At 44.0% G+C, this 23,440-nt stretch overlaps 1 protein-coding gene across 13 annotated transcripts in view; it reads right to left on the bottom strand.

Annotated features, from left to right (window-relative positions):
- Positions 1 to 23,440, bottom strand: part of MTSS1 (MTSS I-BAR domain containing 1) — a 155,210-nt gene that overhangs the window by 12,289 nt on the left and 119,481 nt on the right. For 7 of the 13 annotated variants that reach the window (XM_045560512.1, XM_045560508.1, XM_045560499.1 and 4 more), the window contains exons 5-10: positions 22,686 to 22,777; positions 19,353 to 19,427; positions 15,115 to 15,126; positions 3,873 to 4,030; positions 2,631 to 2,738; positions 1,243 to 1,340 (exon numbers count right to left, since the gene is read on the bottom strand). In XM_045560512.1, the coding sequence (XP_045416468.1) occupies positions 1,243 to 1,340; positions 2,631 to 2,738; positions 3,873 to 4,030; positions 15,115 to 15,126; positions 19,353 to 19,427; positions 22,686 to 22,777 (543 nt within the window). The remainder of the gene's footprint in view (positions 1 to 1,242; positions 1,341 to 2,630; positions 2,739 to 3,872; positions 4,031 to 15,114; positions 15,127 to 19,352; positions 19,428 to 22,685; positions 22,778 to 23,440) is intronic. The other 6 variants (XM_045560510.1, XM_045560501.1, XM_045560506.1 and 3 more) reach the window with 1 other exon arrangement.

The following is a 23,440-nucleotide window of genomic DNA, read 5'->3' as shown; positions in this document are numbered from 1 at the left end:
GACTTTTGCCTTTCTTGACAATCAGCCAGAAGAGGGCATTTGGGGATAGGCAGTAAAGCTCATGACCGCTGCACCCCAGCAGCCTCATAGTTGCAAATGTCAGTGCAACATGGTTTTCTACTTAAACTGAAATCATAAGGAAGAAAAGATAGCCAAGCAACTTTGTTTTACACTAGTGAGAGAAATTTTTCTTGATTACCAAAAAGAAAATAGGCTTGTTTCTCTCTCTCTCTCTCTCTCTCTCTCTCTCTCTCTGCCCCCCTGTCCCCCCCCCCCCCCCGCCCCCCACAGAGCCTATGAAAGATGACAAGAAACCAATCAACATCTTCAGGGGCAGAATGTCAGGATATTGCATCTTAAGTCTGAACTTCCTGCTAAGTGTATATTGTACAAGCTCAAGTGTGAAAAGAAACACACACCAGGGTATACACAGACATCCCCATATACAAATTTAGCAGATCCATCCTGATCTTTGCTCTCAGTGCTAATACACACAAAGTGGAAACTCACTTGGCTTTGAAAATTGACATAAAAAGATTAGCAGGACTAGTATACCAAGAAAGGTAAGTGATACATGTTTCCATCTTTCGAGAAGAGGAGGATGATCTTTCCTAGTCAGAAAACCAAGAACGGTCTTTTAACAGAAGACTGCTAGGCAACAGTTTTGCAGAAGGCAGAACTATTCCAGATGATTCTGAATATGCTGCAATAGGTAATGGTACTAGTTAACAGAGCAGTGGTGGTGGTGGTGGTAATTGCAATAGTAGTACCGGCTGACAGAGCAAGAACTCTATTTACCTTATGAAACCCTAAAACAAAAGTTTGAGTGGAAAATGAGGGCATAAGCCATTGTTACTTCTTTCATTTGTTCTGGCAACAAGGAGCTCAGCCTGTATAAGACTCAACCAAGGTTCTCCCTTTTTCAGTCCTTGTAGTTTTCACTCTGCTAAACAGGAGAATCAAATGCGCTCTCCTAAAATGGGAAAATCCCTACAACATGCAAGTGAGAGAAAGCAAGGTACATCCACTAGTCTAGAGCTACTGGGGTTTTCTTTCTGATCCAAATTAATCCAGAGACTAAAGAGAGAGACCAAAATCACTAGCATTCTTTCTGCTGATCATCTCTCCATTTCCTGTTGAAAATGAGCCATTCTAAGAGATAAAGACTGGCTCTCTTGCCCACATTAGCATAAAGAAAAATGACCTGTTCTGAAAGTAGGAGTGGACCCCAGCTTCACTTACCTGCAGACACTTGACTTTCTGGACATGGTGGTGCTGGGGGAAGAGGGTGGAGTCTGATAGGACCAGCTGTAATCAGAACCTTTCAAGTCCAAAATCACCTAGGGGACAGAGCCGGCTGGGTAAGTGAGGTGCCAAGAAGGGAAACAGTAGCCATCAAATCTTAACACCCACCATAACATCAGAATGCTGCCATCACAGGGGGTAGGAATTAAAGAAAAAAAAATGCTAAGTTAAAATTTTTCTTTAATTGCAGAACTATACCACCAACCCATCAATGTCATAATCCTTTTTCTGAAAAAAGCACACTATAATTGATGGGGGGTGGGGAGGGAAAAGGAAAACCATGAAATACCAGAGGGAGAGAAAAAAAATAACTACAGTGACCCATCAACAATTTATGAGAGCCATTTATACCGAAGGCAGCACCATAAAGGCAATAATGGTTTCCGGACTTATTGATCGTGCATTTTAACCACTTGATACTCAATGGTCACTTGGGTCCTATTTGACCAGGACTAGAAATTTGAAAACCCGACAGAATCAAGAGCAAGCCAGATCTGTCACAATTATTCCTACGGCCACCTCCCTTGCTTGACTAAGAGCCACTAGAGCATAAGGTCCACCTCTTATCCACATAAGAGGTACTCAATAAATGGCTATTTACTGAGTGAATGCATGAATGTTCTGGCCTAATAAAAGCAATTCCCAGAAGAGAAAATTCAAGCTCTCAAATTTGTCTTCTGACCTGGCTCTCCAAGGAATCCATAAGAATTATATACAAAGGGCGTGTGCTTCCTCAGCTGTTCCACCAAATGTGTCTCTTCACACTTGACATAGTGATATGTGACATGAACCAAATGAATAAAGCATAAAAAATGTCACCTTTTTCATAAGACAAGAGCGGTCTCCATGTATTGCTCAATTAGAATGAGAGAAATGGAGACTGTTTGACAATGACAGCCAAAACGTACCACTGTCATGTTCCTATGAGGGTTTATTCCTAGGGGGTGGATGGCCACAGCGGTTAAGTGCATGGGATCTGGGACTTGACCACTTAGTTCCAGGCCTGGTTCCACTGCTTACCAGCTAGGTGAACCTGGTTAAGTGACTTCATCTCCCAGTGCCTCTGTGTCCTCCTCCACAAGATGGGCATTAACAGTGAAGATGAACTGGGGAAGTCTAGGTAAAGACCTTGGGACGGTGCCTAACACACAGTAGGTCCCACACAATGGCCAGCTGTGACAATTACCATACATTACAATGTAAAGGACATGGTGACACATGAATAGGATTTGAGATACGATAAATGACACGAGGAACAACGCTCAGGGCCTTGAACTTTTCTCTCTCTGGTTTGTTTCCCTGAGTGCTTAACCCACGACTCCTACCTGTTCGCTTGAGGAGGGCAGTTTGTGAGGGTCCATGGTCAGGCTTTTTAGATCTTCCGATATGGTCTGAAGGTGGGTTATTTCCCCCAGCATTGAGATTTCTTCCTCCTGGAGGAAAAGCCATTCACAATGTGTTACTGTCGTGAGTGAGTCACTTCATCGTCTTACTCCAGCTGTTTTTACTAGGGTCACTGTATAACCCTTTTGACCGTTCAGAACAGGCACCACGTGACTGGAAGATCTCTGCTGAAGGCACTACATGCCCTTTCTTTCGGGGAATGGAAAGGAAAAAGAAATCTGCCATCATGGTGGAGTGACCTGTGTGCCAGGGACCATGGTGAGCATGTGTGGGGGTGCCAGGCCTGCACGGGTCGTGTGACTGTGTGTCCTCAAGGTATCCCGCAACACAGCCCCCCTCATGTGCTAAGGCCCTTTTCTGAAGCAGCTCAACTTCAGTGGATGACAAGACTTGGAGATATCTTGGTCTAGACCTTTGTGAAGTCCGCGTGTGTTCAATAGAGGTTAACCATCCTCCCCTTTCTTCTGTTTTTCCACCAACTTAATAAATGGCAAGTAAGATGGGAGCCAGGAACTATTAAAGAAATATACCATTCACTTTGCCCAAATGCCAAGCTGGGACTGTGGGCCCCAGCAAGAACGCTCCATGGAAAAGTTCTATGCTCAGGGGAATGACTCAAACTCAGATGCTTTGCTAGGGTTGAGGGAAGTGAGCTGGTGCCTTATCAGATTCAAGAAGGCCCACAGCAGAAGTTACCAAATGATTTACAAATGATTTACTTAAAGGTTAAGTCTGAATTGATTCATGGAAGCTCTTCCTACAGCCATCTCACGGTCACTCCTTGGTATTCAGCTTGAATGGTAAGTCTCCAAACCAACTGAAGAGCTTGCTTAAAAAACAGATGACTTAGTCCCCACCCGCAGAGTTTTGGACTCAGTGGATCCGGGCTGGGCCCAAGAACTTGCATTTATAACCAGTTGCCAGGTGATGCTGCAGACCTGGGGACCCCACTTTGAGAACCACCCTTCTAGAGCCTTCCTGATCTGGGGAGAAAAAGTAAAGTAGAACAACTGGTGCTAAGAACTGTGAATGGGGAGAAGGCCACGTGCCCTCAGCACCATGCAGACAATCACTGTCTGTACGAGTGACTCCACCGTCATGATTCCAGACACGCAGCAGACGCTGGGTGACCCATAAAGAAGGAAAGCCTCCTCCACACTTACAATCACTGGCCGCAGCATGGAGATGAAGGTGCAGAATCGGCCTCGTTCTTCAATCAGAGCCTTCCGGACGGCCTGCTTTTCTGTTTCTTCCAACAAGAGATATTTATCATTGACATCTTGGAGGGCGCTGTCCAACTGAGGCTGGATATCACCTCTCCCTGCAAAAAAAACAAAGACCCAAGCACGGCTTGCTGAAACACCAGCTTCTGGAATAAGCACTTCTCCCTGGGGTCCTTGCTGAAGTCAAAAACCACAATTTTCCAGGACTTAAAAACAAATTATTTATTTATACCCCAAAAGGATTTAAGGTGGCTATTTTCCTAGGCCAAGCCATTTCTAATTTCCAGGGCCTGAATGGAAAATTTCCTGGGGTGGTTCTTCATGACTTGCCTTCTTGCCTTTCATAACATGCACAGAACCTTCTGCCAATAAAACCCTGGGACACATAGCCAGACAGTATTCTTTCTTTTTAGGACATTCTGAAGAGGCTAAGCAATGTAGAAACAAGGTAATGGGGCTGTGGATGTTTCCAAAAATGGGCACAAACTGGCTTTGTTGGGTTGACCTCAGTCAAGGAGACTTTGGGCAGAAGTTTCTGCCCCTGAAGACAAAGGTGGCAAGCAGCAGCTCTCCTGGCTCTGGGGGCCCCTGGGAATCCTTGGCAGTTAATTTAAGTCCCTAGTGGAGAGTTCTGAATGCTCTTCCTGTAAAAGCAGCCCAGGAACAAAAAGACTTTCAGTCAAGTCTCTTCTTGTGCAAAATTGAAGGTAGAGTCTCTGCTATGCCTGGCCCATGTTTGGGAATCGTCTGGCCACGTCCACAGACTCAAGTTATGTGGAGACAACCATTGCTAGATTTTAAGACAGGGTGTTAACCTTTTAAACAACTCTAAAACATGGTCAGCAAACTGTCTTTGTAAATAAAGTTTTATTAGAACATAGCCATGTCCGTTCATTTCCATGTTGTCTATACCTGCTCTTTCAACAGTGGCAGAGTGCAGTAGTGTGACACAGACAGACAGCATGGCCCTGAGACCATGACTATTTGGCCCTTTGCAGAAGTAGTTTGTTGCAATAACATGGGCAAACAGGCATTTTTGCCTGAGGGAACAGCTACTGTAAGTCTGATCTGTAGGTGGCAACAGCAGTGTGACCACAGGGGAAACCAGCTCATGGGCTTCCACACTGGGCTCCCCACATGGTATGTCACCTATCACCCAAACCAGAGAGAGAATTTCTAAACTCCTTCAGGGCAGGATTTTGGCCTTTCCCAGCACAGCCCCCAGTATGATGTCATGTGTGTACACAACCAAGTGCTCAAAAAGTATCTAATAGTTTTAAACACAGAATGTTAAAGCTAGGAGGAGCCTTAGGGTTATCCAGTTGGGCCAAGATGCTCATGTTTCCATGCAGGTCAAGACCTAAAGAAGTGGAGGGACTCATCCAAGGTCACAGAGGGCAAGACTCAGAGCCAGGGTCACGCCCACACAGCCCGATTCCCATAACACAGAGCCCGTTCACTACCCACCGCCTCAAGCCGAGGGAATGAATTCCACCACCCTGTAAGAAGGGCCTTTACCTGTTACCATCTACCTCTCGTAAGAATAATGTAGAGAACCTTAAATGCAATGTGCCATTTGGTTTTAAGAAAGAAAAGATAGGGGAAAATTGTCTTAGATGTAGGAATGTATTCCATATTTTCTCTTATAAGCAGATGAGAAAGCTTAATTTGGAGCAAGAGACAGTTAGGCTTAAAGAATATCCCAATAGAAAAGGTAGTCCAGTAAGAAAAAGTTACTTCTCAGCCAGGGAGTAAGTTCTAAATAAGCACATAATGAGAAAATTATATGCAGTCAAGGATTACCCTTGAAAATGCCTTAGATGGCCATTAAAGACAGTATGCACAACTTTGTGTGTGTAACTCTCACCAGTCAAGTGAGTACAAATGTATGATGTGTACAATGTATAGTCTCTAAGTTCATGGAGGGATTTTATCCAACAATCACATTAGTCTCCCCGTATCCACAGTTTTTCTTTGGGCAGCTTCAGTTACCTGAAGTATACTACAAGGGGATATGTAGGGGGCAGGGGAGAAAGCAGATGAAGAGAGAGACATCATATTCATATAACTTTTATTATAGTATACTATTATAACTGTCCTATTTAGTTATTGTTGTTAATCTCTTACTGTGTCTGAATTATAACTTAAATTTTATCAAGGGTAGGAAAAAAACAGTACTACATACATGTAGGGAAAAAACACAGTACTAAACCCTGTATATATTACACTATCTGTAGTTCCAGTTACCCAATTGTGGTCTTGGAACATATTTGCTGTGGCTGAGGGGGACTGCTGTATGTAAGAAATATGCTACCTGAGAAGTTTCAGCATATTTTAAGGTGACCCATTCACTTGTTCTTCCATTTAGTCACCATCTACTTCTCAGAGTAATTCTTTACCATTTCTTCAATTTCTCCCTCAAGGATGTAGGAAGAATCATCGTTATATGTTAACTTGGCCACCTGAGCCACTGGTTTCCCATGTCTGTTGTAGATGGGGAACCCGTAAAAGCATTCTCCCATTCTCTGTGGGGACTTACGAGGGGGTCAAGTGTTCTCATGGACACGCACCACCTGTGGCCAACGGCTCACAGAGGGAGGGCTGGGTGTCACCAGCACTGTGAAACTGTGGGTTTTCTCTCCTGTTTTAAAATGCTGGCTTGTGCAACTGAATCCACATATACTTAACGTGCACAGGATGCAAGCCCACTGGCAGGGAAACTCTCAAACACTATAAACACTCACTGTTCCTCTGCAATCTACAAAATAGCTTGGCCAATCCTGGGCCTTGCTGGGTGAGGCCACATGACTTGGGGTTGGTCTAGGGGGGTTCTTTAAGTCTCTCAATCTCTTCCATGATGTTCTCATAACAAAACATGGAGAGCTGCAGACAATGTCAGAATGTTCTTAACTTTGGTGGGAGAGGGTGTAGGGAAGTTGGGAAACGGCAGATTGAAATGCATAATGCTTGATCAGTGCTGCTTGGATGTGCTTTGACTGTGGTAACAATTGTTTTAAACAACAATCTGTGATTATAAGAAATTGGAAAAATGCGTATCTTTACTTCATTTTACAAGGTATAAGACACATGTCTACCTATATTAAAAAATAGATCTATACAGGAAAGAAAAAAGGGAACAGAACCAAGAGTTATCTCATTTGGTAAATACAAATTTAAATTATTCTATGATTATAGTAAAGTTAAATACGTATTATGTAATGATTAAAGGTCTCTCAAATTGTAGTATTCTAAAATAAGTATAATCTGTAAAGACTGCTATAATTATAGACATAGTGAGAACATTCCATTCAGGGTATATCATAACCTAAAAACACAATGTTTATTTTTTAAATTCACTAACATAACATATAATTATATTTATAAAAAAAAAACTGTGGAAGAAATTATTCCATGTCCCAGTTGGATGTACTGGTTTTAAGATGTAAGGGTATTTCTGAGGTCCACAAATTCCGAGTTATACCGGCGCTGATTTAATATATACAAAAGCCCATTCTTTTCACTGCTGACTCCTTGTGCACAGGTGCTGGCTATTCCTGCTCCCAGGCGGACTTGTTCCACCCTCTTGTCTCACCTCTGCTACCTCCACCATCACTGGGCCATCATGATCTCTCACCTGGACAGCTACAATGACCCCTAATGCATTACCCTGACTGCACTCAGACCAACTCGCCCAGAGCAGCCCCGAATTACTTTCAAAATGCAAATATTGTCACTCCTTTTCAATAGCTCCCATTGCTCTCAAGAAAAGTCCAATGGCCTTAACATGGCCTGCTCTGCAAGGCATTCTGGGTCACACCTGTCCATCTCACAGCTTCAGCCTTCTTGGGCCACTCTTCCCCTCCCTTTCTCCCTTTCCCTTTCAGCCTCTGGTGTCTGGGCACCGTCCCATCCTCACATACACTCTCCTCCTCCCCGTGCCTCAGGCTAGTTCATCCTGCAGGTCTGGCTTAATTCTGCATCCTTCAGGGAAGCTCTCCTTGAACCCTCTCCCCAGATCGGGATCCTTTTACTTGATCTTAGAAGTTCCTTATACTTATCCTTCACAGCTCTCCCCCAAGTTTGAATTTTGTCTTTATTTCTCTAGTTACTTGATTGACATCAGTCTCTTCTACTGATTGTGCAGCCTCACGAGGGCAGAACCCACAAGTGCTTTTGCTCAGTTCCATGTCTTCTCACTCAGCACACGTGCCTGGATGACAGCAGGTGTGCAAATATTTGCAAACGAAGGAGGCACTGATATAACTCCTGCAGTTTGCTCACTGGCCTCAAACCAGCATGCCCTTAATCGGCCTAACACTTCAGAACTAGCAAATTCCAGGACCATCGGGCAGCCAGAAGGAGAAGGGAGGTGGGTGCCATAGATGGGCTTCCCAGGCAGAATTCTTAAGCAAAGAATTGCTTTTGGCTTTTTCTGTAAAATCTAAGGCATCCTTAGTCTTGAGAACTTTTTTTGCCACTGCCAATTTCCACATTTTGGTGTATCCATGCTGGGGAATTCCGATGAACAACAGCCAAGAACCTGTTACCCTCCTCCCCCAGGGGAAATCGTGATTATTCTCTTTGCAGAAAACATTCCTGGGGCAAAGCACGATAAATGGGCACCATGCCATGGGCCAAAGCAGTACCCTTAAAGGATGAAGGATTTTTTTTAAATTAAGTACAGAGAGTTTACAAAGCTTTCTGGAATGAAATGAAGATCCCATATCAACTCCTCAATGTTTATACTTTCCTTTCCTTAATCTTTGCATAAACATGCAAGGCAGGAATTAATACCCCTTTTGATGGATGGGGAAACTGAGACTGCAGGAGGCAAAGTGGCTTACACAGGGCCACAGTTACTCCCAGCTAGTCACAGGCACAGCTAGAATCCAGCCCCAGGTCTCCCTCATTCAGAAGCCCATGTTCTTTATGCTTCCTGCGTACAGCAAACACAAACGCTGGGAACAAGCGGCCAGGAGCTGAGCAGCAGATCAAAAAGCCAGTCAAGTGTGATTAGCATTATCTGTACCAGCCCAGCCTCTTCAAACACACTCTGCACCTTACACGGTGATCAAGCCAGGAGCCGTTCTCAGGCAAGGGGCTTTCCAATGCGGTAAGCACAAACCCGGGACGCACTGGGCCAAGCCTGCCATCAGGAGTCCAAGACATCCAAAACCATTTCTTTCTTCTGAGGCTGACGTATGGGGAAGTTATCAGAATCCTGCAAAATGACTTCTATCTGCCCCTGACACACACACAAATGCTGTATTTCACTCTAAGATGGCAGCTTTTCCTCACTTTTACACCTCACAAATGAGGATGTGTCTTACAATCAAGTGTGTTATATAGTTCGATAGGCAGTTATTTTTCTTTTTTAGCAGTCTAGAAGATAATGGTGCATCTAACTACTGATGGCACCCTAGAGTTAAATGAAATATAGGCTATAAATATTGAAATACAGAATATAAATACTAAAATGGACATTCAAGGTGATGCTGGAGATTAGAATTTGGAATGATAAATTCCCTTTTCCCACCAAATTCCCTTTTCCTGCCCTCGTTATCCCTTCATAGGTCATCTTCTACTCTTAATACCCTATAGCAGTTTTTGACTGATTTCCCCAAAGGAAAAACAACCAGAAATCAAAAGAAAGATGGATGTGATCAGATAAGACTGAAGGCCTTTAGCCTTTCCAACAAACTCAATTTCTTGTTACTTTTCAACCACCTGTGCCCCAGTTTCCCTTTACCTGTGAGATGTAAATACCTGGCTCTCATGACTGATGTGAGAGCAAATGAACGGATCCACGTGAAGTGTTCAGAACAATGCCCGGCACGCGCTGAGCACTCGGTAAGCGTCAGGCGCTATCGGCTGCTGCAGCAGCTTCTCTGAAGTTGTCCTTCTGACCCTGAGCACGTTAGCAGGGGATAAGTAGGCAGAGTAGGGTGGGTTTTTTAAGAAGCTTTCAGTTCAAGGTCCTCTTTGATGTAAGGAAATGCAAAAGATCCCATAATTCCTTCATTAAAGGTGGGAGTTTCATCACCAAGAGTCTTCACTGGTCCCTGGGCAATCAGCTGTTCATCAGAGCAAAGGACAAGAAAAGACAGAAAACATCCCACGCTGACCTGCGGCTCACCACCTGCAGCGTCTCAGATACAGAATCCTCACGATTCAAAATGCTTCTTCCTTTGTGGTTAAATAAATTCTCTACCATCCGCCACCCGATTCCCTGATCCAGAAACTTGCCATCACCTCAACTTGAATCCATCTCTCTCTCTCTCTCTCCCTCTCTCTCTCTCTCTCTCTCTCTCTCTCTCTCTGCACCCTGTGGCCACTTCCCTGAACCCCAGCCATCATCATCTCCACCTGGACAACGGCAGCCACAGTCTAATCCAAATACACACTGTCACAGCGGAATTATCTAGAAGCCAAGAAGTCTTTAGGGGCTTCAGCAGAGTCCTGAAAGTCAAGTCTCTAACGTGGTAAACAAGGCTATGATCTGCACTCTTCATCTAAGCCAGTCATCGTGAGGGTACAGTGCTTTCCTGTGTTCTGTGAGTCCTCCAGTCAACTGATGAACTTGGGAGACAGAGGTCATAGGAAACCCCAAATTTGTGGTCAGCTGAGCAGAAATGTGGGGAGCCTGAGGCCCCACTTGTGGCTGGTGACTAAGTGGGGGCAGTCTCGTGGGACTGAGCCCTTATCTCGTGGGGTCTGTGCTCACTGCAGGTAGTGTCAGAATTGAACTGAATTTTAGGACAGCTAGCTGAGGTCACAGAATTGATGTCAGAACATAAATCCTGGGGACAAGCTAAGGGTGGAGGCGACTTTCACCTCCTTAGCAGCTAACAGAGTCCAGCATAGAGGAGGCATTTCATACCTATGTCCTGAATGAATGAATGAATGAACTAATGAAAGAAGGCTTGCTTGCTTGGCGGACCCATCTGCAGTAGTCAAGGAGAATGCCTATGAACGCAAGAATGGCACCAGATGTGAATCAATTAGTCCTGTGTAAACTGTGAATGGCTTACGGGTTGCAACTCAAGATGGGCAGCAACTGCTTCTCACCCTGCTGTTCACTCACGCTCTGCACCGTCCACTTAGTGTTCTCCAGGGAGACGAAAACCATATGATGCAAGGAATCAATATTTCAAAAGCAAGGTGTCCTTTGAATTCTCTGCTATTTTGTATTTTGGTCAAAATTAACCCTGAGAAGCACTCTGCCCCTGCTGTGCCCTGGCAGTGTAAATACCTCACCCCTGGTCTCCGAATGCAGCCACAGGAAAGCCAGGCGCAACTGCACCTTGACAATGGTCTCATCCCGCACACGGACACTCCGGGGCATTCTGAGACCAGAGTCACAAGCAAGGCACTCGATGAGCTGTGTCTCGTGGGGCTTTACCGAACACTCGCTGTGCAAAGGAAGAGAGTTCACAGCTCTGGCCCGACGGTGGATCCGTTTGACTTGTTTTTACCCAGAATCTGCCGTTGTGAAATACATCTGATGAATACCCCAGTCTCTGAGGACTATGTGCATTCATCTGAAATGCAACATCCCTTTGCAGGAGCTTTTTAATTCAAAGGTCTTTACGGATTCAGGTCAGGGACAGCTTCCTGATTGTCACACAAGGTCTAAAAGATAAGATTCTGCCACCCCAGCTTCCACGCAGATGGAAGAAGTCTGGCTGTGCCCTTGTTTTGCATTTCCCCATCGGCCTTGAAGTGCTGGGCATAGCCTCGGAGAACCGGCTGGAACCATCCCACTGCCTGCTCCTGGTTCTTCCCCCTGACTCCGCTGACTTCCCTCTGGTAACGAGGGTTCCCATATGATCCCTTTTCAAAAAATCAAAGAGGGGCTGGTGGTTGGAGGGAACCAAGACACACTCAATTTTTACCACTGAGGCAGGGCAGACATCCACCGATTGCAGGTTTCAGGGCCCTTCTGAAGTGGTTTCTGCTGGCTTTGTAAACGCAGAAGAAACAACGGCATGGATATGCACATATGCTGGGTATGGCCAGTAACCACTGCTCACAGTGGAAAGGATTCAACACTTCACAGGCTTTTTCCAAGAAAGGAAGGATGACATAGGGAGAGGTTCAGTCCACTCTGGGGTCTGATCAGAACTGAGGCCCAGTGATAGAACCATTCTGGAGGCAGGTCAGCACGGGGGACGCTGCCCAGGAAACCAGGGGCTGAGTAGTGGGGTGTCACTGTAGTTTTCTATGAATAGAGTCCATCCTTAGTGGGACCCAGTGCCTGGCCTCAGGGTTTGCCCTGGGGCATCACACACAGGCTGCCCCTCATGGCACCCCTCTGTGACATGTCTACCATTCACCATTGTTTCTGGCACTCCCAAATAGTGACAGCCACGTCTCAGCACATGTTGTCCCCTCTGACTTGAACATCCCCTGCCCATTCTCCACCAGCTCACCCCTTTTCATCCGTCCCATCCTCACTACCCCACCCCCAAACTTGGCTGGGTTTCTTCCTCTTTGCCTCAATGTTACACCTTTTGCTTATATTAATATTCACCACAGCACTGAGCACACCAGATTAAACTGATTAGTTTGGGAGAGTCTGAGTTCCTTACAGAACAGTTTAGCTCCTTCCAGGCTCAATACATTTTTACAGAGTTGTACATTCCTTTCATTTTGGAGGTCCCTAGCCATTGCTTACACAGGGACCTGGGGTTCAAGGTAAATAGTTCTAACCAGACCAAAGGAAGAGTTCCATATGTGTATATATTTTTTTCCCTCTTGTTAAACCAAAACATTTTAACCATCATGAGATATTGTTAAAATATAGATTTCCAAGTACAGGTTGAGCATCCCGAATCCAAAAATCTGAAATTCAACATACTCTAAGATCTAAAACTTCCTGAGGACCAACATGACACTACAAGAGAAAAATTCCACATCTGACCTCATGTGATGGATCGCAGTCAAAATGCAGTCTCGACTTTTGTTCCATGCACAAAATTATTAAAAATATTGTATAAAATTACCTTCAAGCTATGTGTAAATATGAAACATAAATGAATTCCATGCTTAGACTTGAATCCCATCCTCAAGATAGCTCATTATGCATATGCAAATATTCCAAAATCCAAAACACTTCTGGTCATAAGCATTTCAGATAAGGGATACTCAACCTGTACAAAAATGATTTAAAACTTGTTTTAAAAAATTATGACACTAAAGACTGCAACATCAACTATTTCCTGAGTCTCCAGCCTGCCAGTCTGCCCTATAAATTTTGAACTTGCCGGCCCCCACAATTGCATGAGACAATTTTCAAAAATAATTAAAGAATTATTTCTCTCCCTCTTTTTATTTCTTTATATATACACATATAATATACATATATTACTATATACACACGCACACACATATATATAGTAAAGATTATGAGAGCTTCAAACCATATAGCTTTTCTTATGTCTTTATGCCCAAATTCACTGTGGCTTAGCCCTATGAACCAGTCTCTGTAGAAGAAAAAATGAAAAGGGGCTGCTGAAATTTCTCTTTGAAAGATAAGGAGAATCTGGATGGGTGCAGTGGCTCATGCCTATAATCATTTTGGGAGGCCAAGGAAGGAGGATTGCTTGAGGCCAGGAGTTTGAGACTAGCCTGGACAACACAGTGAGATCCCATATCTGTAAAACAATTTTTTTAAAAAAGATGAGTGGGCTCTTTAGAAGTCACAAAGGCAAAAGGCTATATGGTTTCTTCATTCATTGCAAACCTAATTCCCACCATTTCAAACAAATAAAATGCCCCATTTATTCCATGGACTGACTCACGCCAGGCTCTCAGTAAAGGTTCCAATAAAACTCAAGAGTCAAGAGACTGTGTCCTCAAAAGACCACATATTATACAATTCCATTTATACAAAATGTCCAGAACAGGTAAATCCAGAGACAGAAAGCAGATGAGTGGTTGTCAGGGGCTGGGGGAGTTGGGGGTGGGGAGGAACAGCGAGTGACTGCTTAGTGGGCATGAAGTGGCTTCTGCGGATGACAAAAATGTTCTGAAATTACAATAGTGGTGATGGTTGCACAACACTGTGAATGTACTAAAAGCCACTGAAATGTACATTTTAATATAGTTAAAATGATACATTTTGTTATGTGAATTTTTTTGCAATAAGCCAAAAAGTGGCTATGTCTTACCTTCCTTCCAAAGGTTTACTAGAAACTCTTCAAGCTGTTTCATAATCACAATATTGAGAACTGGAAAGGATCATCATATTTAAAGTTGAGGAATGACTAGCCCAATGTCACCATGAGGGGAGGTGGAGGCAGAACTGTGTTCCCCCACATCGGAACATCCAAGCCCCACCCATCAAAGGAGACCTAGGTGCATCGGGCCTGTTGTGGATGACAGAATCCAATTCAAAGACCTCTTTAGAGCTGTTCGGGAGTAGAAAGCTCTAAGAACACCTGGGCACACTCAGGCAAGATAAACCACACGGACACCTCACAGACAGACCTCCCGAGACAGAGGGACAGCAACAAGACTCCAAAAGCGACTTGAAGTTTTAGTAGCATGATTACCCACAGAGTGAGGCTCAACATTCAATCAAGAGGAATCATTTTGAGCATTGAAGATCTGATATCTTTGAAATGAAACATTTCACAAACTCTACTGAAATAAGAAATACTTTTGATTTTTTTAAAATATGAATTATTGGTTTTGAAAACAACTATATGGTCCAGGGGAACAAAGTTGAAGATGTTTTGCAAGCTTAATACAACTCAATCCAATTTGAAAATTATTTTAAGGTCCATAGCTCTATATGTTTTGTTTGTGGCCTCAATACACACATACATATATACTCAGACATATATGTATGCATAAATGTTTATTTCCTGTGGAAAGGATGGTTTAAATCACTCTGTATTTCTTTTTTCCAGGAGTCTACCATTGAATTATGATGATGCAAAGGCTCTCAGAATGTCGTTCTAACACTTTAAATGGCCAAACATCCAAGAAGGAAAATGATTAAAACACACGCACACACAAATTTTCTTAAAGTTATGGAAAATTAAGTAGGCACAATTGGTAGTTCTGAGCTGGCAGGAAAACTTGGGCAACTAGCATAGGTCTGGACAACCACGGAAAGCCCACAGCAAGGACCACACCGTGACCAGCCACCAGAGATTCGGGATGGTAGACTTACCGAGAGCGTCCACTGGCGGGGGTGGCGCACGGTGAGAAAGTGCAGGATACACAATTGACACAAAAAGGAAAATAATAAAGTCAAACCGGTATTCGAGCAGCAGCAATCTTACCTTTGTTTCCAACGTTAAACAGTCCATGGTTCGCCACCAAATTTTATATTAAGGTTGATTAAACCCACCAAGAGCTGGACGTCCAAGTTCCCCTTTCCTGCCTTACTAACATTCTTTCCTTCTCATCTAAACAGAAATCTTTCTAGTTAGTAGTCATCTCCCCTAGAGAGTCTAGCAAGGATTTTTTTTAAAGAGATGAAGAATATATACCCAGAAGAAGCTCATTCAGATGCTTTAACAAGAAAATCTTTCAAGTGTAATTTATCATAACTTGAAAAATATCTAGGAAATCCTAGGAAACAAAGTTTAGATGGGCTGAGAATGAAAAAAAGTTAAAGAACTTAAAATTTCAGTATAACAGCAAATACTATGCCAGTATAGAACTCTGTGAGTCTGTATATGACGTTTATAACATCGGTTTTGCAGTCTCTAGTGGAAAATGACAGATTCGCTATTTAAATGTCAACTCGTTGGTTAACATAGTATAATGTCATATTTCTCACTCTCAGTCCCTGCTGGGTGCAGTGGCATGAACCTTTAATCCAGCTGCTTAGGAGGCTAAGGCAAGAGGATCGCCTGGGCCTGAGAGCTCAAGACCATCCTGGGCAACACAGTGAGATATTGTCTTTAAAAAAGAAACCAAAGAAGTCTTAGATCAATGACATAATGGTAGTAAGTGGAACCATGGCCATGATAAGTACCTAATAAATGCTAGCCATTATTATAAAAAAAATCCCTGATAAATCTCTAGTAGTTACAGATAAAAACGGAAGGCTTTGCCATATTTTCCACTTAATAATATGGGAGTCAGTTAAATGAGAAGGCTGCTGACTTCATACAGGAAGTTGGCAAAGGTAGGTAATTAATGTAAACTACCTCTCATTTCTGATCCTCTCTTCCTTCCCTAGTTGGCACATGGTCAGCTCCAGGACCCCAATATCAATGAGCTGACATTATGCAGCAGGAAGCGGTCAGACACCCCATTCAGAGCCCGGGGCTACGGGGTCAGCTCCACACCATTTCCCCAGCATCCTGCTGCCTCTGTCCCTCCCCCTGGCGGCAAGACTGGCTCTGAGTCCTGCTCTTGACTCTGTGCCCTTAACCATGTGCCCTAGCCAGAACTTCTCTGGGGGGGGGACTGTCTCTCCAGCCCCAACTCCCTGCCTTGAGTTTACTCCTCAAAGGCATCCAACAAGCCTGCCTTCAAGAAAAAAAGGCACATTCACCCATAGCTGCTGCATATCCCAAGTTGTTTTATAATGATTTTGAGATAAAACCTAAGAAGCAAACCATTAAAAGTTTTGTTGATGAAAATATTTAAATACCTTTAGATTACAAATGACCTTTCTTTATAGTAAAAACAGAATCAAATAAAGAATGTGATCAAAGGTGATATTTGCACAGTAAGAAGTAAGGTAAATGAGCTGCTCACAAAAATCACGCCCACGTCTAGGACAGTGTTAAAACCACGTCCATATGCACACAGGCATTTGGAATTTTGAAAAGGAGAGTCGGAAGAATTTTTAGATCAAGATCACAGTTTTTGTAACAGGGATGGCAGAAAGCTGCTTGATAATCTAAAAATGTATTAAAAAGGAAGTGATTGTCTGGCTGCATAAATCAGATTCAGTTTTATCAGGACAGGAAAAAATGTATCAAAAAGCCTTCATCCACCCTAATACATGGCGTAAATCTCAGACAAAACATACTAACACTCTTATAAGCCAAGAGTCCAGGATGTTGCCACTTGAAGGAGACGAAACAGATGCCTCAAGAGGTTTTTTAGCAGGAAGGGGAACTTCAACTAACCAGACCTCCAAACAAATGAAAGACTTAAATAACTAGATTTCTTCCAGCCCCTTAAATCGCGGTGGTTTCAGTCCATTCTCAGGCCATACGCCTTCTAGGAGAGCACTCTAGAATGAGAGTCCAGTCAGAATGATGATTCTGGTACCTTCTAGAAGGCCACAGTCACCCCCGAAATACACAAATATAAGCACCTGGCCAAAAAACGCACTTATATTTAAAAAAAAAATTTTTTTTTATAAAGGACAGAAATAAAAATTGTTTTCTGGTTGTATCTTGAAATAACTAGAAAATCTCCAGAACATTCCATGCCAGTGATCTGACTGATCGAGGCATAAGTACACCGTCTGGGAAGGACATGGTGCCTGAGACTGCCGGTGCGAGGTTGGGGCTGGGAAGACAGATGCTTCAGAAACCCTTAATGGCAGCCTCCGTTCTCTCAGCCCTCAGACCCCGGTCCCCCAAGAAACCTCACAACTAGATGCCAACTATTCCCAAGTCCCAGGGCCAGAAGCAGCTCTTCATGCTACATGCAGTCCAGCATCCTGTGGGTTCTGAATCTTCCCGCCCGGCCTTGCTGGGGGAGCTCGTTACCCTGTCGGCAGCCTGAGCCGGTGCTGGGCAGAGCTAGTTGCCAGAAGCTTCCTTTTATGCTGCACTGCAATCAGCCTATCGGGCTTCACCCAGAAGTCCCAATTCTACTAATTGGACAATGCCAGCGGCTTTGAGTGACGGACGAGGACTGTTTCAGCCTCCGTGCAGAATTTAGATAAAAGGATCATCACTGTAGCCAAGAACTTAAGGCCTCTGAAAAGAGAACTCCGGGGGGAGGAGGGGGGAGGGCCAGGGAAAAGAGCTACTTTTTCTCACCTCATTCTTTTCACCAAACTCCCAAACCTTTTCCAAGCCCAAGCGTCTTCCCTGGACCATCTCTCCAAGCCCATTAATCCCTCCTATCTCAAAGCTGCCAAATTGCCAATTAGGTGGAGTTTAGCACCAAATTCTGACCAGTCTGCTCCTCATGGGGCCTCAGACTGGATAGAATATGGTAGCAATTTCACTTACAAACATTTACCTCTAGACTCACTAAAATGTTACTGGCCACAAACCCTATTACTTGTCAAACACTAGCTCCCAGGTGCCCTAGTTAGATAGAATATAAATGGGAGAAGTACCAGACCCAAAACAACACATCCAAAAGAAGCTGTTGGGGCCAACAGGGACAGAAAATCTGATTGCAGGTGAAATTCTGCTGTCTTTAGCTTGAGATGGGCTTATGGTTTTTGTGAGAATTAGAGGGGGGGATTTTTCAGAAATGTCAAAGCTTAAAAATTTTGTCCTATCATCACCCCACCCCCCACACTGCCCTCCACCATTCTGTCTCTCCAAATGTATTTGCTTTTAATTCCAAATGAGAACTGCTCACTTAAAGAAAAAAGTTGGTTTGAGGGATCTCTACCTGAAAAGGTGACTGTCCCAAATTAATGCTAAACAGGACCCCCAGGGCAGTCTGATGGGAAAAGCCCATTTCATCGGTTGCGATGCAGCGGATTAAAACACTTGGGAACAAGAAGAGTAGTCTGGAAGGAATGTCACCTCCTCCAGCTCAAGGGAAAGTCCCTACATCTCAGGTATTAGTGAAATGTTATGAATACTTGCAAGGTGGATGTGGCTAGATTTTTCTCTTCAAACTCGCAGTCCCTTCTGGAGGAACAAAGGTGGGACAAGGACCTGGCAGTTCATTGGTTTGTGACTGATGATAAACGGGGAGGAGGGGCGTCTTGCACCAGCCTGGTTTTCCTAGCAGTGAGCTCTGCCTTCTTGAACACTAAAACGCCCCCCTCATAGAGCAATGACTCTGGTTCCCCCTGAAGCCATTTCTAACATCCTCACAAGACTTAATAAAGGGTTTCAGAGATTATAGGCTGTGAAAGTTGGAGGAGAAAACAACATAATTTCTATAATAATTACTATAGAACATTTGCATAAAGCCTTTTCTGCATTATCCCAAGGCTTCCAAGAAATTTATAGGTTTCATTACAAAGCACAATAGGCATGGAAGAACTGTCAAACTTGGAAGACAAAGGTGGGGGAAGGAACAAGTCAAGTTCTACTTTGCAAGGGCTTCGACTTAATGCATATTCTGCACTTTGAAAACTTTAACTCCGATAGGTTCTATTAGCTCCTATCTGTTCTCCAGGTCCTTCAGACATGAGGAAGTCTACAAATTCAAAACCTTCTGCTTCAAAGACAAATCAAGCATGCATTCATTTTTTTCTCAAAGTATTAAGAACAGCAATAGCAAAATTTTAGGAGTTACCTTTTTTTGCTTTCTTCTGCAGTTTCAGCGTATCTGAGGACTTCTTTTTTATCTCTTGGCGGGCTTTTTTATATTCTAAGAGAAATCAGAATATTAAATAATATTACCATTTTGCTCAACAGAAAATATTTTAGAAACAGCCATTACCTTCATCATAGAAAGCATAAACTGTGACAAGCAGTAAATGGGTTTATTGGAATACAAAATGATAAAAATCTCACAATGACAGTTTACAACCAAGAGGCTACTAACATGAAAAACAACAAAACACACTATGGTCTTTCTCTATCATATTCACTCAAGCCAGTTTTGAGAAGAGACCTCATGTAGGATTATCTTAATGAAAACAAACAAAAAAAAATTCCACAATTCCTCAGCTCAAATATCAGGAAAGATTTTCAATATTATCTACCATTCTAAGGCCCAAATCCATAGGACTTGGCTCAAAAAAGAACCCCACGTGGGGAAGATGCTGGCCAGATGCTACAATTCAGAAAAGAGAGTCTCAGACCACAGCAGGAGAAACTAGACCACACGAGGGGAAAACTGGGCACGCCCCAGCTGCCTCACTTTCGCCATCAGTCCTGCAGCCAGACACTGTGGACACCAAGGGGGACAGCCCACGAGCACCATGTCCCCTGCCAGCTGCTCCCTCTTCCTCCACGGGCCCGTGCCCAAACTTCCCCATTCCTGTTGTTGGCATCATGGGATTCAGACACAGACAACTCAGATGACAGTTGCCTCTGACACTTCTCTCCTTTGCTGCCCTCACAGTCAATTAATTGCCAACTGCTGTACGTTTTACCTTGACCTTGCACCAGCCCTGGTGCTTCCCTTCCGCTGGCCCTAAGCCTGTCAGAGTACTCATTGATATGCTCTTGCAATTGCCTTTCAGCCAATCCCTCCTCTCTCTGCAGTTTCTCCCCTTCAGCTCTACCCGCATGCTTTCTCTCCCTTCCATCTACTGCAGGTCATGGGAAACGTGGAGTGATATTTCCTGTCCTTGCCATGCCACCAGCATCCCTGCTCTTTGGCTCCATGAAGATGGGGTCATGTCTGTCTGGACCAGTCTGTCCCCAGAGTCCAGCACAAAGCCTGGCACGTAAGGCACAGAGACATGTTCGTGCATAGCATAAACAAACCGTGGCTAGAATAGTTTTCCTAAAGCACAACTCTATTCATGTCACTTCCCTGTTCAAAAACACATGCCATATCCCGGCCACCACTCCCAATGCCAATTCCCAGACTCCTTCACATTGGCACACAAAGCCTTTGCAGGAAGGACTGAAGTCCACTGAGGGCAGCTTTTTGCTCTTTTCCGGCCACTCTCTCATCTTCCCTGCCTCTCTGCGTGGTTTTCCCTCTGGCTAGGACACCTCCCACTACCCCAAATTCAGTGTGACGAAACCATGTCCATCCATTAGGATCCCTACAAACAGCACCTCGTTTTCTAATTCCTCAACCAAACGTGTGCTCCTCTACCTTTGGCTTCTGGGGGCACCCTCTCTCTCACTCCACATCCTGCATGCTAGCAGGGTGCATCGCGTGGGGCTGCCACTGAGTTAAGGCTGGCTTAAAAAGATGAAGGATGGGCTTTGTCACACAGGCTGGGGGCCAGGGGCTCTGTACCCTCCTGACTTCTTGGCCTCTGATCAGTGAGAGACTACTTAGCAGGTGTGCAGGGCCTGACAAGGGGTCTAAATTCAATTCGGACATAGGCTCTGTCTTAGTCTCTGCATATGAGACCTAAGGAAAAAACTGAGAAGTGTCTTTGTGTGCACCTGGGATGGGAGGGAGGGGAGAACTTTCCATAAAATCAAGGGACCTTTGTTTTATTAAGCAGGGCTGTCTGCAAGACCTGCTGCTGTCTCCCCATGGGCTCAGCACACTCTTATCAAAAGCTTTACTCGTCCAATTTTGACGTCCTTGCTATAAAATCAGCTTTGCTGCACTATCAAATGGTAACATTTAATAAAAACATAACATGAACAAAGTTAATTGGGCCAAATGTAAACTATCAACTCTTTCCCCATTGACAAAAAAATTCAAACGTTTTTATTTTATCAAATGAAAAGTACAAATGGATAAATCTAGTGAACATAAGAGAAGACAACGCATAACCTGATAAATACACAATGCCAGTCAATCCTTTGAATTTGCCTCTCTCCCTAATTTCAAGTTAACGTAGGAGGAATAAAAGATTTTATATTAGCTTTTTAATAAAATTGCTAAATATTTGGCTTTTATACCCCTACTTCTGAACGTCAACATAAGTTATCACCATTCCTGGTTCTTTTATTAAAGTGGTTGCCTGAAGTTCTACATAAGACTGACTTCCATTAACACTAAAGACACAACTACAGGAGCCTATCATCTGTGGTTAACAAATGTTAAAGGACATGCACCAAAAAGCAAGATCAACTTATTTATTTTTGTGGCCCCAGAGAGTGTACAGGCATGGAGCACAGTAAGTACTCAGCAGCTGGAGGTGCAGAAATGAGGGAAGGGATCAGAGATTTGAATGAACATACAACTCTCCAGTGGCCACTGACAGCGGCTGGGGACATGGAATGATTTTCATTACATAGCCCAGAGCAGGTGGAATAAACCATCTCCATGGTCAGAAAGAGGCCTGTTTCTGGAGCCCCAGCACGTGGTCCATTCACATTCCCAGAGCATCTGGTTGGGTCTTCACTGTGGTCTTTATTTTACTTTGCTTTGTAATAGTGTCAGTTTATTCCCGTATTAGTAGATGCCACACCCACCTTTCTATAGCCCCCACAGCACCTAGTATGTAGAAAACATCAGAATGACCTGAACAGGGGATGAGAGCTTCTTACCAAATAGTCCCTTCACACCTAGTTCCTTCTCATACCAACCATCAGGGTCCCCCGACAGCTACCTAAACCAGTTCACAAAGACTTGTCTCACCTACTCAAGACAATACACAAAGAGAACAGCCAGTTCTGGGCAGGAGACCCAGGGTAGGCTGATATGGTTTCAAAATATGCTGAAATGCCTTATGTATGAATGTTTGGCATTTAAACCTGTCATTACAATTCCCTTTTAATTCAGCTGAACACAATTAATGGCACCGAGTGATCGGCTGCTGTGTGATGGTTCATGCCAAAGAAACGGCACTCGGTCCTGCAACGACATCACTCTGTCATTCTCATCCTGACGTGGAAGTGCCTACGGGAGAAGCGGGGACCGAGCGGGTCCTCAGCTGTTCAGGTGACCCAGTAAACCCTGCAGAGGTGCCACGCAGCAGCCGGCACCTTCCCGCGGCGCTTCCCAGAGTGTGATGATGCGTCGGACGTCTTGCCCCTGTACCTTTTGCGTGGTCTTTATCCAGCTGGTTGGCCACTTTCTTCCATTCTTCCATCTGTTCTTGAAGTGGGTTTATCAGACAATCAATCAAAGCACTTTTACCAAATGGGAAAGAAAAAGAGAAATTAAACAGATACATTCTGTTGTCGAGCTTTACATGTGGTTGTCAAAACAAACCTACATCACAATTACCCGAAGCAAGAAAAGGCAGCAAGAAAAGGCAGCTTAACGAGCCGATGTCCATATCTAAAGTCCCTCGCTTCCCCTTGTTCTCAGAACGCTTTTCAGTGACTGTTGAGAAGCTGTCAACATGACTATGCTCGTGCTTATGTTAACAAACCCAGTTGCAGAAGGGGCTCACGCCTCTGGCTGCAATATAGGAACCACCAAAAGGCAAAGACACCTGGGCCTTACCCCAGGAGGAGTATGGAGACTTTGCAAGTGGGGCTCCGGCATTACTATTTTTCAAAAAGACCCACAAGGTTCTGATGTGCATGCCGAATTCTAAGTCATAAATGTACACTAATTGTGCACAGCCTGGAGAAAGAGAAGAAAGGAGAGACCCAGGAAATTCTCAAGCTGCATTGTCTGTTCTTAGATCATTGAGGGGTGAAGGGATCTCCGGGTTCACCCCTTCATTTTGTGCAGTCTCCCAAACAGAACTGTGTGAAACGGATGAATTCATGCATATCTGCTTGGGAAAAAGAGGTCCATTTTCACTTGAACATTGGAGACTCTAAATCCTGGAACCAGCCACT

Source organism: Lemur catta, chromosome 9, assembly GCF_020740605.2.
Source record: "Lemur catta isolate mLemCat1 chromosome 9, mLemCat1.pri, whole genome shotgun sequence".
Classification (NCBI taxonomy): domain Eukaryota; kingdom Metazoa; phylum Chordata; class Mammalia; order Primates; family Lemuridae; genus Lemur; species Lemur catta.
The sequence above is the reverse complement of the archived record's forward strand: the minus strand, read 5'-3'. Positions and strand labels throughout refer to the sequence as shown.